This window comes from Caloenas nicobarica, chromosome 22 (genome assembly GCF_036013445.1).
Source record: "Caloenas nicobarica isolate bCalNic1 chromosome 22, bCalNic1.hap1, whole genome shotgun sequence".
Classification (NCBI taxonomy): Eukaryota; Metazoa; Chordata; class Aves; order Columbiformes; family Columbidae; genus Caloenas; species Caloenas nicobarica.
This window is the reverse complement of record NC_088266.1, coordinates 3,852,478-3,868,189: the sequence shown is the minus strand read 5'-3', so window position 1 is coordinate 3,868,189 and position 15,712 is coordinate 3,852,478. Positions and strand designations below refer to the sequence as shown.

General features: G+C 45.7%; 2 protein-coding genes across 2 annotated transcripts in view; one reads left to right on the top strand and one right to left on the bottom strand.

The window, feature by feature from the left end:
* The window catches only part of UBIAD1 (UbiA prenyltransferase domain containing 1), a 326,949-nt gene that overhangs the window by 206,541 nt on the left and 104,696 nt on the right, over window positions 1–15,712 (top strand). The window lies entirely within an intron of this gene.
* On the bottom strand, window positions 552–8,014 carry MASP2 (MBL associated serine protease 2). Its single transcript, XM_065650292.1, is given in 6 exon segments — window positions 552–625; window positions 1,232–1,320; window positions 1,322–1,424; window positions 6,788–6,919; window positions 7,135–7,312; window positions 7,856–8,014. Coding segments are annotated over 6 exon segments (735 nt in total).

Sequence of the window (15,712 nt, the reverse complement as noted above, 5' to 3'; positions counted from 1 at the left end):
GCTAAAGGCTCCTAGGGGAAAAACAACCTTTTCTCTGCCCTTTCTCTATGCTGTTTCATGGGCACGGACACAGACCTGCAATTCCTGAGAATAAAAGGAAAAACTATGACTGTGACGCTCTCACATCAAGGGTGTGTGGCGACCTGCACAGAGCCAGGTGCACTGACGGGACTAGTCCGGAATGTCTGTTGCCTGAACACACACTCTTGACAAGATGAGAAAATTGTTCCCTAAAATAAAATCACATGCCTGGACCCGAGCTGAACTGCAGATCAGGTGGAGTTCTGGAGTTCTCTGAAAACTTCACTTCAGAAGGAACCTACCCAGCAGCTTGCAGTGTTTAAAACAGGGACGCGACTGAAAACCGAGTAACCGCTGTCTCAAAGCGCCACTATTTGGTCGCTATTTAGGCCTTTCCAGAATGAAGTTCTGGGAATAGTTTGGACTTGAGAACTAAACAGAGGCCCCCTACCCACCTCCTGCCACGTATTTCATCTTCCACCCAGTGTGTGCTCCTGAGATATCAGTTAATATCAGTAATATTCACAACACTAGCCTGTCTCCAGTTTTGCAGGCAAAGTCTTTCCACAGAATGGGCCAAGTTGCTTTTTGGATGTTTTAACCTGAAAAGAATGAGCAAAGGCAAACAAACTGTCTTTACTCCTTCCTCCATAAGGCTTAAGGAAGAACAAGCTGATATTAATACAATGACTCCCTGAACCTGAATGGTCCTTTCTTGCAAAGGTTGAAAAACCAGGCAGGAGGTCAGTGATGGCTCATCGCTCTGGTACCTCCCACGTGTCTTTTCTCCATGCACCCAACATGCTACAGAATTCCTGGAAACTGATAACTGGGTCCATTTTATAGATGAGCAAACCGAATGGAAAAGATTTAACTGATTCCCCTGGCATCACTGGTCTGTGGTAAGGGCAGAGGCTGTGATGAAATCTATCAAGTCATCAGACAGATGTGTGCCTGCGTTTGGTTTTGGTGAATTGCTCAAAAGGGGAAGCTGCTGAAAGAAAAACAAAACCAAACCACACAAAACCAACCAAACAAAACCCACAAACAAACAAACTAACTGAAGGGACAAGAAGAAATGAATGAGGAGAGATACAGGGAGACGAACCTGTAAATTAACATGGCGAATCCCAGGCAGAAGAAGATGCAGTACAAGAACCGGGCCTGCCTCACAAAAGCCGTGATGAAATGCAATAAATCTCACCTTATCTTAAGGACATCATGGGGCACAGCGCTCCTGGGGGTGTCTCCACATGAAAGGTCTCCATGAATTCCAGCGGGATCAGGAAGTGTCTCCCACCTGTGTGTCGCAGCGGCAGGAGCTGGGGGGGCATAAGCTGTTGGATAGTCAGGGCTGGTGATTTCTCCAATTCTTTCAGTAAAAACCTGACTCTGACAGTGGGCTAGGAAAAAAAACCTGAAACAAAACACACCACCCCCCGAAAAACCAAACCAAACCACAAAACTCCAAGAACTAAAAAACAAACATCCAAATGAACCAACAGAACATGATGATCATAGTTGTACTAACTCAGTTCAGCCATATGGGATAAAGGTAGTGGATGTTTTTCTACACTAGTTTATCCCTTGGAGAAGGTTTCAGAGGACACGGGGTAAGCACCACTTCACACAATCACAGCGCTGGAGGTCACAAATCAGTGTGATGGCTGGAAGCTTGGCAGAAACATTGTGAGGTGTTAAATTTGTAGGCTGTCTGCTGCACCAGAGGCTGCAGAGTGGTAGGACAGCTATCAGCTCCTCAATTCCAGAAGCCTGTGAATGCAGCTCTTTCTTTTTAATGCCTTTGTTGCCAGACATTTAGAAATGTAATTGTATTCTCTGAGCAAAACCAGCTGTGCCTCTTGCCGACACAATCGGAGCCACAAATGCTCCCTGCTGAAGAGAAGCAAGAAGGAACATCCACAAGTGCCCCGAGGATCTCTTCTTGTTGACAGCATCTGATGGCTGTGAAGTGGTGCTTTGATCAGCTGGGAACAAAGGCTTTATGATGTGCTGCTAAAGCTGGATGAGCAATCCTATAGTTGACGAGGAATGCTGGTCCGGCTGATAACACCGGCATATTTTTGCACCACTGTGACACTGAATTAATTGTAAGAGGGAAATTGTTTGACTTTGAATTGTATCCTCAAACAGACCATGCTAACCTCTACCAACAAAAATGCCATTTCCCAGTCACTAATTACAGATTATCACATAAAACGGACCATACAGTTTAAGGTTGCCATTTTAATGGAAGGGGACCAAGCTGTGAATGAGAAAATGAACATTATTGTCCCTTAACTAACCATGGATTTCGTTAGCCAAGTTTCTAAGTTCCTTTTACTTCAGAGAATGAAACTTGCTTCCACCCTATACCTGTTTAACAGCCCTGCGTGCTGTGACGGGATGTATTCATACACAAGCGTTTGTTTGGAAAGGAAAGCAGGAATGGGTAAAAGGATCATCTTTTACATTTGTGTGGCTCTTGGCACAACTACAATACCACAACACAAGTAATGATGCACTTGGGTACCAAGTGTATCTTTTAGCACAAGCTGTGAATTCAGAACAATCTTTCCCTGTCCATCTTCCCAGAACATGCGGAGCAGCCACTTTCATTTGACACAAACCATCACTGCAGTGACTGAGCAGCTCCGTGTGCTCTTCTCCAAATTCACTGTCTGAGGTTTTCAAACACAGCTGACAAATACACAGAGTAAGAAGAGTTAATAAATACCTAGAAATGCCTATTCTGTTAAAACTGAGCCCTCTCCTGATTTTTAAATCCTCTTTGAAATATCTCTCTTGGCCCAAAGCAGCAGGGAGAGCTTGACTAACTCACCTGGAGGTTCTGGCTGCCTCTGAACCCAGCCCAGGAGCTCAGTGCTGAGCACCAGCACAAATCTGCTGAGCTACAATGGGAATTACAGCTTTTCCTTTCATGCTACACTTGTAGAGGATTATCAGCAAGTGGGGTTTTTCCTTAATTGTTATTACCTCATTCTTCCCAACTAAATGCGCATTTCTGTAACTCCACTGATTGTGCCTCAAATTACAGAAGCATTCGATGGCTGTGTAAGAATAAAGCATGTTTTCCAGCACACTTGTCCCAGCTGCTGCAGGTGCCGTTTAAAATACTGCCAGTGACAGAGTGTTCACTTTATGGTCCCACTGTAATGCTCCCTTCCACCTCCTGCAACCCCAGGGTAGGAAACACCCCAAAACCTACTTGATATGCAGCCTTAGGAAGATGCTGCTCACAGCCATGTAAGCGCAAAGAAATCTGCTTCTCTTAAAAACTGAAGTTTCCTCATGCTCATCTCTGTCCCTGCTCTACAGCCCCTGCAGGAGCAGTCTGGAGGCAATTACAGGAAGAGACAGGAATGAAAACATGAAATCCTTGGGTGTGAAAAAAGACTCAGTGTGAAGCCTAATCCTCAGCATACAAGCCACAATATAATGAGGACTATCTTTGCACCCCTAACTCCCTACTGAAATCATTAAGAAGTTGGAATCTCAAATCTTCTGCTAGTTCTGCATCAGAATCTTTTCCTATTACCTCCAAACCCGTTTTTCCCCAGGCACAGGATCTGCTGTGTAAAGAAGGGATACTCACATTGGTAACATTAAATTATCGCTTACAAGAACCTCAGAGCTAGAAGGGGGCAACACCTTGGCTTCTATTTACCGTAATGATCATGTCATCTTCCTTCCTCGAAGTATGTTTAAAGGAACATTAGTAAAGCTCAGCATAAAAATATGTAAGAGAGAAATGGTGGAGGAAAGACCACACATATATACACACGCAGAGACAGAAAAACACTGCACATAACCAAACACTGCAGCTTCTGAGGGCTGTTTACTTTCTCTAGTAGTACAACGGCAAACGGACACATGATGAAATTGAAGGCTGAAAACCACAAACCTGATACAAAACCAGGATTAAGAAATAGCATATAATTAAGCTGTGCAATGTGCTGTCATATGAAATTTAAACCAAACTTTTATACACTAGTGCCGTAAGTTCGGCTGAAGCCAAGTAGCATACAGACAACACAGGATGTATTGCATGTGATTATGCTTCTTTACAGCAGTAAACTTTTAAAAATCACTTACTGAACTGTGTCTTCCACTGAAGCGTGAGATGCTGGGCAGTACCAAAGGTGGGAGATTGGGCTCGAGGGATCCTTAGCCCAGATGCGCTCCAGCAATGCATCTTCCAGAAGTGCTTGGAGCCGCCCAGGTGCTGGTTGCAAGGATCTTCTTGCTCTGTGTTCACGTAGCAAAAAATAGCACCGCGCCTCCGCACAGAGCTGAGATCCCCGTACGCTGTTCTAGTACAAATAAGAACAATGCCACATTAATTCAGAAAATTCATGAAAAATTTCATTCAAAAAAAAAATTCAGAAAAATCCTTCACCTTGTTTTGAAGGACTAAAAAAAAGGAGAAAGATTAAGAGACTAACAGTTCTTCATGCTTCATTACATCGGTCTCCTTTAGACCCAGTTTCCTAACTTACAGTTTGGAAAAATGTGAGTCATGACTGATTAACTCTCTTGATTTGTGCTCATGTGAGTAGCCAGAACTAGCTAACCCAACAGAAGATACTCTGCTGGTCCAAGGGAATTTGCAGCATGAAGATGAAAAGGCTTAGACTGGACCTTACTTTTCTCCTAATATCTCCTGGATGTGGCCGCTGAGAGTTCTCTTTGTCAGGGCAGTATTTTTTTCCATAACTCTGCGAGCAAGAAAGTCATAAACTAGCCAGCACAAAAAAAGATCAAATAATTTTTTAACATCTGCCAGCAGAAATGCTGTCCCTTGACTTCTCGGTCCAAGCTTTAGAGCTGTCCAGAGAGTGCTCAATTATGCTTAGGCCATATTTTTATTAGAATCACAGTCAGCTGTTTGCCAGGGGCTTGAACTCTGAAAAATGAGCCCCTCAAAACTTCCAAGTCCATTGTCACTGGCTCATTAGGTCTCCAATGAAAGGTGGGTCATAAATTTTATCACCAAGCCATGACCAAATTTCAAGGTGCTTTGATCACAATTCTCTGCAATCATGGAAACAGGTTCTGAACGAGATTAAATCCAGCAGAACTGAGCCCTGGTAACTGCTTGTCCAGCCACTCTGTCCCCAAACCATTCTCTGCAGCATCTATCTCTGTGACACTTACCGAGCATCTTCCCAGTAAGTCCAGGCAGCGACGTCACCTCTCGTTTTGCAGATGGATATTCAAAGCTGGTATCAAGTGACTTGCCCAAGGTAACACAGAAGTCTGCAAATGCAGTGACCTGCAATGACTCAAGTGTCCCACCCAAAAGACTCTCTGTCCTTCCCATGCCCACTTGGAAAAGGGTTCCTTTCATGTGTACTCCCAGCACTAAAGAGTAGAGATGGGGCTGGAGAAACTGAGACTCAAATTACGACTAGAAGCTATCTTGTTAAATTGCAAAAATAAGGAAATACTCATTAACTAATGCTCCTTAATCCCTCGAGCTTTTTAAACAAGGCCTTGTTTTATCTTCAGCAGTTCACCTACAGCTGCTCAGCTCTGACTCGTTAACCTCTTGCAAAAATCAAGTTGCTCACCAGAACACACTCCAGCCATAAGGCTAGGTTCCCAATGAGAGATATGGCCAGAGTCACAAAATTTGAATTAAAAAAAAAAAAATTAAAACCTTTCCAAAGAGTGAACAAGCTCTGAATATAAATAGTTTCAATCTACAAGTCTGAGTGCAGACAAGAGCATATCTAAAAGGAACATTAGGGAACAAATGTGCGGTTCTGGTCTTGTTGAAGTTTAAGAAATATGGAAGATCAAGCAACAAGAGCTGGACGAGAAATTCAAGAGTCTTCAGGCAGGTTCCCTCTTACCAGCTCCTGCCTTATCTACTTTTTTTCCCTAGTGACACATGGGAAATACAAGAAAAAGAATGTCCCAGAGGCTGCCGTCAGCTTTCAACAAGGAACAGCCTCTTTATTGTGTGCAGGGGGAAGGTCTGAAAGGGAACGAACCGAGACATCCAAGTCACTGAGCACGAGAAGGCTGCAGGTCTTGGGCGGAACGCAACAGGCAGCTCAGGAGGGAGCGCAAACCAGCTCTTCCCAGCACAACTGTCTCCATATCCGCCTAAGCAAGGAGAAGCTTAATTATCTCACGCTGGAAAATAAAGGAGAAAAAAGAGCCTGTTAATATCAGCCTGCTCAGACAGAAGCCCAAAATAAAAGGGGCAGCTTTTGCCCTCCTCTCCTGAAGGTGATCCACAGAGACCTTTGCTCTGCAGCCCAGTAACTGGAGCGGCTTCAGCGCTTGCAGCTAAAGGCCTCTGAAGTGTGAACAGGATCCAGCCCATCAGCTGCACCACAGCAATTCCCAAAGCGTACGTCTCCACTGATCAGGGTTAGCCCAGCCCTTCAATAGTGCTGACAAGCTCCCTCTGTCCCTCTGCTCGCGTGATGTTCAAGGAGGCGGCATAGGTGTGCACACATGAACGGACAATGCAAAGCCCCTAGTCTGCTAATTCACAGCTATTCATTTTGCACCTTCACATTAAGCCCGGGCACATACTTTATAGCGTAAGAAAATCCATATACTTGTGCTAAAAGCCATCACTTTAGGAAGGGGAGGATGAACGAAGAGGTCTGTTCCAATAAACTGGAGATATGAGGAGTTTGAATCTTGAATCAGACCCAGGCAGCCATGGCCACAGAGATTGTAATAGGGAAGCAGGGAAGTGTCTCCTGATCTAGCAAGAGCTCACCTGTGCACGTCCTCTTGTTTTCGTGCAGTGTGTAGCCAACCCGACAGCTGCAATAGTAGCCCCCCACGTAGTTGTGACAGTGATGATTGCAGAGGGGTTCACCATCAAACCGCTGTTTGCACTCATCGATATCTAATAGGTGAAGCACAGAATTAGGCAACCAACGCCCTCTGACGACACTTTTTTCTTGGTCTGAGCCACTCTGTGTTCTGTGAGGTTGGCTTGTTTGCTGTGCCCTTCTGTACCTGCCTCTGTACGATGTGACTCACAGCCCAGCAGAGCAGAGGGAAGCACTGACCCCACCACGGCTGTGTCTCCTTCATCTACGAGAGGGGCTGGTCTCTTACCTTCAGCAGCAAAAAAGGCCTCGAAGCCTGTGAATGGTTTCTCATTGGAGTAGTCAGACCGAAACACCACCATGAGGTTGTTGTCGATGGAGACGTAGGTCTTGTTGCCCGGAGCCTCCTCAGTGTCTGTACTATCCTTCCCACACAGCGTAGCCAAGGTCCTCCCAGCAGAGCTCAGCTGCAAAACAGACAGACACATCTACCAGATGAGCACAAAGCTTTGATCTTCCCAACCTGCTGCCACAGCTTGGCAAATGCGTTGAATGGTGTGAGAAAGCTTGGATGCTCTCAAAATATGCTTCTAGAGGTCAATCTAGATCCAGGGACAGATAAGAGAAGATTTCCCCTATTCTCTGTGACTGACACCTGTAATTTTGTCTCCCTTTTTCCTTTCAGAGGCCCACAGAAAGCTGTGACGCCAGCCTGGGTTATCAGCACCACGCTTTGTTTATAATGCTCTTGTTAACTTTACACTCTCAGTGACAGTGAGATCTTGGTAAAGCCAGAGACAACTTGGGTAAAAAGGTTTCATACACTGAAAAATTCAAATGCATAGTAAAAGGTGTCTCTAAATTAGTGACTCACTCTGGGATGCACTTATTACAGTTTCAGCTCTATAAAGTGCTTACAACAGCTACGTTGGTCCCACACATGTCCAGGATCACATATACACAGTTTTTAACAACTCAGCCTGCTACACATTGCCCGGCCCTACACATACCTTCACATAATCGTATTCGCACAGGTAGGACAGCTCCAGGTTGAAATGGGTGAAGTAGATGCGGACAGAATATCCCTCGGGGACAGTAACATTCCAGATCCTCTCCTTGTTATTTGGGTAGACATTTGGGAAGCTGGGGGATGTGATCCTTCCATACATTTTCTGCAGCACGAGGCTGCTGCTTAGCCCACTGTAGAGTGTAGCTAGCAAGACAAACAGCCTGTGTCAAAGGAACACAGATTATTGCAGAGAGAGTGAGCGTCAGCTCAGATCATTCCCCAACAGCCACACATCCAAGTTGCCAGTCTCGGTACCAAACCAGAGGTATCTCAGTGCTAGGTGAAATCATCACGCCCAGTGCCCTTCTCACTTGGCAATGGAAGAAATCTGGAGGTATCAGTGGAATCGTACTGTAGTAACAGCTAAACAAGATGAGAATCACGCTCCTGCCTTCTAAGGCCTGCACAAAGCCAAGCGGCCAGAGGAGCTGGGGAGGTCCCTGCGACCGCACTCACCTCATCGCACTGCTCTCCTGCCTGAGCCTGCTCCGCTCTGAGCCCCAGGGAAGGAACCTCTTCTGGTGTATTTGCATTTGGGGGCGGATGTATTTATTGTGTGTGCTCTGCTGTGTTTGTCTGGATGTTGAACTCTGACATTTATCTCCCTTCCACCCCCTTCAGCCTGCTGAGTTCTGGGAACAGCAATTACTAAAAACCAGGCTTGTGTTCAGCACACGAGGCCTCCATCCACGGCAGGGAGAGGCAGACGGGGATGGCGCGGACGGATCAGGAACGCTGCAGGCTCTTGGAGGGAGCCGTAGTAGCGCAGCCCTGCGGGAAGGCAGGCAGTGGGAGGAGGTACAGAGCGGCTCCAACAGCGTCTGCACGGGGGAGCGCGCGGAGCTGGGCAACGCTGCTTCCCTCTAACCAACTCATCTGCAATGACTATTAGTGCAAACAGCACATTGCTGGAAGTGCAGTTTCTTCCATTATCAGAGCAGGAAGGTGTTGAAAACAAAATAATGGGGCTGTGAGAAACTTGGCAGATCTAAGAGCAGAACTGACTTTCTGTGCCTCTGCTACTCAACTGAGCAGGAAGCCCAGCGTGTGCCACAGGAAAGCCAATACACGCACCGAACATGCAGTTTCTCAGTCTGCAGGATTACAATTTATTAAGTCCTGAAGCTGCTGGTTGCCACCTAGCACTGAAACGAGAAAGCTGACTTAATAAACTGTAATCCTGGAAACTGAGAAACTGCATGTTTGGTGCCCATATTGGTTTTCCTCTGGCAAGGTCCGTGCAGAGACAAGACTGCTGTGTCCTCAGGCCAGTACCACTAAAATCCAGAGGCCTGATCTTCACTTTCCCTGCAAAACCAGACAGCAGCAGAAACCAAGGTTAAAAGATGGGAAGGCTGGAAACCAGCTATGCAGCCAGGGCCTTCAGCAAAGTTGTGCGAGATCCACACCAAGTCCCGGGGTAGCTCTTCAGTTCAGATTTCCACCTGACTCCAAGTTTTGAAACTAGGAAAATGTTACCTGAGGTAAATTCTGCCAAAGCTGTGCTCCTACAGAAAGAGCTTCAGCTGTGACAAACTCAGATCCTGTAAAAATGAAGTCAATACAGCCTCACATCCACTTAATCAAAAAAGTCCCAGACAGCTCTGTTCTCAAATGGACCATGCAAAACCACACACTGCCTCAGAAAACAGTCTTGTGCTAGGGGAAAAAAACATCTCTGGGCCTTTGAAAGGCAGCTCTTGTGTTCTGACAGCAGTCCCATGAAAAGCGCTGCAATGACTGATCACAGCACCAGATGTTTCAGGTGTAATAAGGACAGTGAGCATGTGAACATGCCTCTAGATCCAAAACACAGGTACAGTGCCAAAGCAAGTGGCTGGTTAATAAATGGAGGAAAAGCACACACAGGCCTTCCCGGCTTCCAAGATGAGACAGTGCAGACATCTACCATGGCAGTGACTGTCCCCGCGTCACAGACCAGGAGAGCAAATGAACCAAGAGCTGTTTGCTGTGATCCCTGAAGACGCTGCTCCCCACTGCCCCTTCCTTCTCAAATGCCAGCTGCCTCTGCAGAGCCCTAAGAGATTTCTTGGATGCTTGCTGTTCCGTGGCTAAATCCAATCCCTCTGCACTGCGAGGTTCAGGGGACTGGGGGGAGGACGCAGCAGAGGAAAAGGCGTTCTGATTCCTCGTTGCAAATCAAATAGCGTGACTGACATCAAAAGACAAGCACGCAGACAGAGCAAGCAGAGCATAGAGTGGGGCAGGGGGAAGAGCCTGGCTGCTGTGAAACAGGAAAAAAAATCATCTTGCCAGGGTGAAAATAGCTGGCAGAGAAAGCTCATGTAATGGGACAAGATACTTTCCCTCTTCAGCTAGGGCATGCTTTTCTCCTTCCCACGCTGTCTACTGCTACCTGACTGTTTTATATTCTTTTTGCAAAGATGGACTCCAGCTGCTACAGAGTGCTAAGGCACATTTATCCAGCAGCAAAAAAAACACTGGAATTGTTCTCTCTACTCTGCACTGACTGACTTCGAAAGGATAATCAATGCAATTCTACAGCGTCGTCCTCATCTGCAAGCACTCAGATCTGAGCTCAAATTGTCTAGGAAGATGTACAAAAGCTCTAGGGTAAAGATACTGGTCAACAGCTTTGCTCCTCTGGCATGAACAGAGCTCACAAAACCAAGGATAATCGTCATCTGTGTAGGGCTGGTTGCTGGTCCCCGGCTGTGAAACACGAGCTCTCCAGGAGCACCACAAAGCTCAGAGAGCAAAGCACGTATCTCTGAACACGTGCGCCTGTGTGTGTTTGCACGCACCCGTGCACCTTAGAGACCATGCAAGGCAATTTATACCTCATGTATGTGTACACAAGCAAAACGATAATGTGCAAATAACTGTTTAACTTCTGTTCAGCTACAAAGCTGCAGAATCCAACAGGACGTAATCTTCATGTATGCCAGCCCATTTCAACCACTGCATGGATGTATATGCACATGACTATACAAATTCCAGGGCGAAGCCCTGCACTGTGCATGCTCATCCCCTTGGGGAGAGAATATGATGGCACACAACTAAAAGATGCTGGTCACATTACACTGCCTTCTCCTGGCACTCTGAACTCTGCCATGGAGAAGACAGCGTAAGAATTGCATAAGCCAGACTCCCTTTTCCCCTCACCTCTCTTCCTAGACTCATTAGCCTGGCTCTCAAAAACTGAACTAGCTCACAAAGCTACCGTCTCACTCCCGCCCACATCCTTGGTAGCTGCAGCATGTCTGCTGGGCTGGCTCCAACTCTGTGACTTCACTGGAGCAGCTGGGAAGAGAATTTGGTTACAATTCAGATACAGCTAGAGCCAAAGCTATGAAATACGGGTGCCGTCTTCTGTCCAAGCAAAGATCCTACGCACGTTCCAGGCACAGCTAGCACATTTTCCTTGGGTAAGCCTGTCTCCAAACAGCCAAGAGGAATGAAGGGGATAGGTGAATAACACACGTCTGACATGGACCTCTTGTCCAACGTGAAGTCTCAAAGCAGGGAAGGCAGACTGAGGGCAACAACAAAGAAAAGCAAGAAAAATATGACAAATCTCTGCAGTAAAGGACACAAAGGCCAACCACAGATGAGCCCATCAGAGTGAGTGTCACGGAGGCACCCCAAAGTCAGTTTTAGGCAGACAACAAGGTCCAAAACAGACTTTATTCTGGCTGGAAAAGTACAGCCAATAAACAGACTAGAAATAGGGTTTATACAATTAGTTAGCACTCCGATAACATAAACTGCAGGTTCGTATATCAGTTGAGGATATTATTGGAGTGCAGCAAAATAAGAATAATGAGGATCCACAGCGTGCACGCACACACTCACAAGAAACAAAACCAGAGCCCTCTGCCCTGTTTTGCCCACAAGAAACAAACACTCGCCTGTTGCGGCAAGGACTTATTCAAGGATATATCCAGTAAATTATCACTCACCCAAACGAGGAGGTGAGGCGCTCTCAATCCCGGGAAGTTTCCTTAGATGGCGTTCCAGTCTAAGGGGAGGGCTCCAGCTCACAGACCCGCTGCTCCAAGAAGACCACACAAAGGGAGTCTTCGGCGGGAGCCCCGTTTATAGTCTGACCAGATCTGGCTGCGGGCATTCCAGAAGCTTCTCAGCTTCTCTGGGCCCCTCCTCTGCTAACAACCTTGTCAACCGACTCCGGGTCCCCACAAAAAGAGCCATTAACTGCCCCATTGAAGGCCCCAGTTCTCAGAGGGTGATGTGCAACTGCCACACCAGTTCTCGGAGAGGGGGAAGTGCAACTGCCACAGTGAGGCTAATCAAAAGCCTCCCCTGAACCTACCACAGCCTCATTCAGCAAGCAGCTTGGCCTTGCAAAGTAATTAGGAGACTTTTCAGCTCTCAGAACAGCACCCAGGAATGACAATCTCATTTAGAGAGAGTAGCTTAGGGTTACACACCTGCCACGATGACTGGAAGGCCTGGACAGTCACTCGCCAGCTTCGGAAAGGCCATCAGCATGTGCCATTCCCTCCAGCACACAGTCTCCAGCAAAACCATCCACTTGAGCTGTAGCTCCTCTCCAAAATCACTCTCTGTCAAGGGAGAACTGAAAGGCAACCTCAGCAGAAGAACCATACCCATCGCCTTTCCGTATAAACCTCCACTGTTTAAGAAAGGATGTAACAAAGCTTAAAACCTTTCCTATCTGCAAAACCAGACTTTGAAGAATACAGCGACTACCATTAAGTTTGGGATGAAGCTCTTGTTTTTCAAAGAAGGGGAATCCAGACTTCACCTTTCACATCAAAACCACGGCAGACAAGCTGCTCTCAGCTGAGAGCACCAAGTCTGCCTCTGGAAGTCAGAGCTTGGCTGCTTCTCTCTATTTCCATCTCCTTTCATTCATTACTTCACCTTTCATGACTGCTCTTCCTCTACATGCAATAATTAACACTGTGAGGAACTGAATTCACCTCCCACACGTATAACTTGCTGAAACTGGAGGAGACAGTAAATTCCTGAGGTTCCCTCCCCTATCAGAAGGAGGGAGAAACTGAGAAACGTGCTGAAGAATAGGTTTCAACAGCATTAGGACTGGCAAATTCATTAAACGCATTTGTGACACGCTCCTTGTCCATACAGGCATCCAAATGCATTTTCTACTCACCCCTGTTCAACTCGAAGACATTTTTCACCATTTCTCCTCTGCAATTGTTCATAACCTTGTTTTTTTTTTCTAACAAAGAGGTTATTACTCCACTAATCTAAATAAACAGTAAAGCCACCCAAAGCACTCCCAAAATAAGAGCTACTGCTCAGACATTAAAGAGTTAGTATGATACATTGAAATGGACAAATCTTCCCTCTGGCTACATCCCTCACTGAATACACACAACCTCATTCCTGCCTTGGAGAAAATAGATTGAAGGCCATGTCAGAGCCAACAGTCACATCAATCAGAACTCGTATATTAAAATGCCTGTAGCACTCTGGGGAAAAAAACAAAACAAAACAAAAACCACAACAAACCTACCAAGTGACCAGCTGTGCTAAACGTTTGCTTACCACCTCAATGGATTAATGTGCCTTTCCCAACTATTTCAAATGGACCCCCCTTCAAAGAAGTCTCGGATCCCTGATTGTTCTCCTCTCTTTGGAGGAGAAATTAGGGATAAGTGAGCTACCCTCTAGATGCATTGCCTTTTACAAAGACTGGCCTTATCTATCTTATTTTTAAGGCAGGAATGTCAAATCTGTTTCTGCCCAAAAGAACTGGAAGTGTTCTAACCGAACAGTGAATTTCAATCTAAATCTAAGCTCTTTATTTGCCAGCTCTTGTTTCTTGCCCCAGGGAAAAAACAAACAAACAAAACCAAACAAGCCCACCAAAATGCAGGGCAAGACTTCTGTGCTGCATGGACATTTTACTCCTCAACTTCTTTGCTCCTCTCACAGAAATCTTCACAAAGCGATAACCAGCAAAACATCCTTTGCTCCTGTGTGCTTTTGCTTTGTATAATGTCAAACACTTGGATTTAGGGTGAGATTGCTACTGTTTCATAGAGAAATTTGACTTTTAAATGAGCGGGACACCTACCTGAGTCTCCTGCTCCTTGTATTTCAACACAGTTAGTGAAATCCATAACACTGAAGTTTCTGCAGGAGTCAGGACTAAAGCTTGAACAATAGAGGGCATCTGCAAAAAGAAAATAACAGCATTTAAATAGTTTTCAACAAAACATAATTAAACAGAAGCACTACCAAGGAAGAGTGAGGTCATTCCAACACAGCACTGTATTCTGTCTCAGAAAAATCTACATTTCAGAGATAGGCAGAGATATTACCTGGCTGTGCAAAAACAAATGCTTAGGTGTTGGTACTCAAATACTCCTTGGATTAAGAGGTTACAATGCTGCTGAGCATAAGTGGTTACATATGTGACTTTTTCACACCTGCTGGACATATTGCCACCTGTTTTTACCTACTAACAGCAGGTCCACCACTTGTTGAGTCTCCAAGCTGTATGCAAAAAAAAGCCCACTAGAAATTGTTGACATACTCTGGAGGCATTAGCCCTGCTGGCAAGCGAAGGGACATCTGGCAGATGCTATAGCCCTCTAATTTAAAATTAGGCATAGAGTCTATGAAAGTATAGCCTAAATTGCCCTGACCATAATATCTGCCAGTGACTTCTGCTGTACTCCAAACAACTGCAAGAGCTCAGCTCTACTGAAAAAGCAAACAAAATAATTTGGCTACAGGCAGATACTGGATCTAACCTGGATTCCAACCTGAATGCCAAGGCACTTACCGCACAGAGTACTTAAGGGTTTTAGCCAAGCTCTGAGCCTCCTTATGTAACAATTAACACTAAAAGAAGAAACTCTGGGGGGTCAAAATGAAAATACTTTGGGTACGCTTCTGTGGGGCAGGCAAAAGGGAAACAGTCTTGCTATAGCATGTGTTTATCCGATGTGGCCAGAGTAATATAGAGCCACCAAGCAGCCAGCAAATTAAAAGATCATTGCTTTTAATTTAAATGTTTGGCTGGGATCTCCTCTAGCCCGGGAGGGAGAATCTCTGAGGAAAGGAAGGTATTTTGTTTGATGCATGTTATCAAGGAGGAAACTGAGCCAGGGTGCTAGCACAGCTGGAAGAATTATTCTTGCTGAAGTCAAATTAATCTAACTCGCCTGTTAGCCTCTGCTTAGCAGCACTGTAATGGCCCAAAATTGCAGCTGACAGATTGGTGCTGAGAGTTTGTCTCATTGAGGCTACCGCATGTGGATGGGCCATTACTCTTTCAATTTTTCTCTCTGATGCCTGTTAACATACATTAGGCTTTTCCATATGGTGCTTTTTAGCCTGGTGTCCAGGGCAGCTGTCTGGGCCTCTGTCCCCACCCACATGTTCAGGCCCTGTCTAATGAAAATGGATGATGGCCCCAGCTTAGTAATGGGACACAGATGGACCAAATGGTTTTTTGCTTTGAAACATATTTTCATTTAAGAAAGTCTCCAAAGACTGTGAAGCTTTTATTCTTGTATCACTGTAATATTCCCCCCTAACACACCACAATCTTCAGACAGGTGAGGAATTCAAAGTCGTGAACTTTCAGTTTAACTGGATCTGGAAGTCTACAGACCAATGTTCTATCCTAGTACTGCTGTTCTGCTGGCAGCTTTCACAGTCATTTGCATGTTCTCTCACTTTCCTCCTATCTCACCTCTTCTACTCACACTGAAAGACCTTCAGCATAAGCAGCAGCATTTTTGGGGGCAGACTTTCTGTTAAAAGGCCTGACAGGCTGTTGAATCAGTCT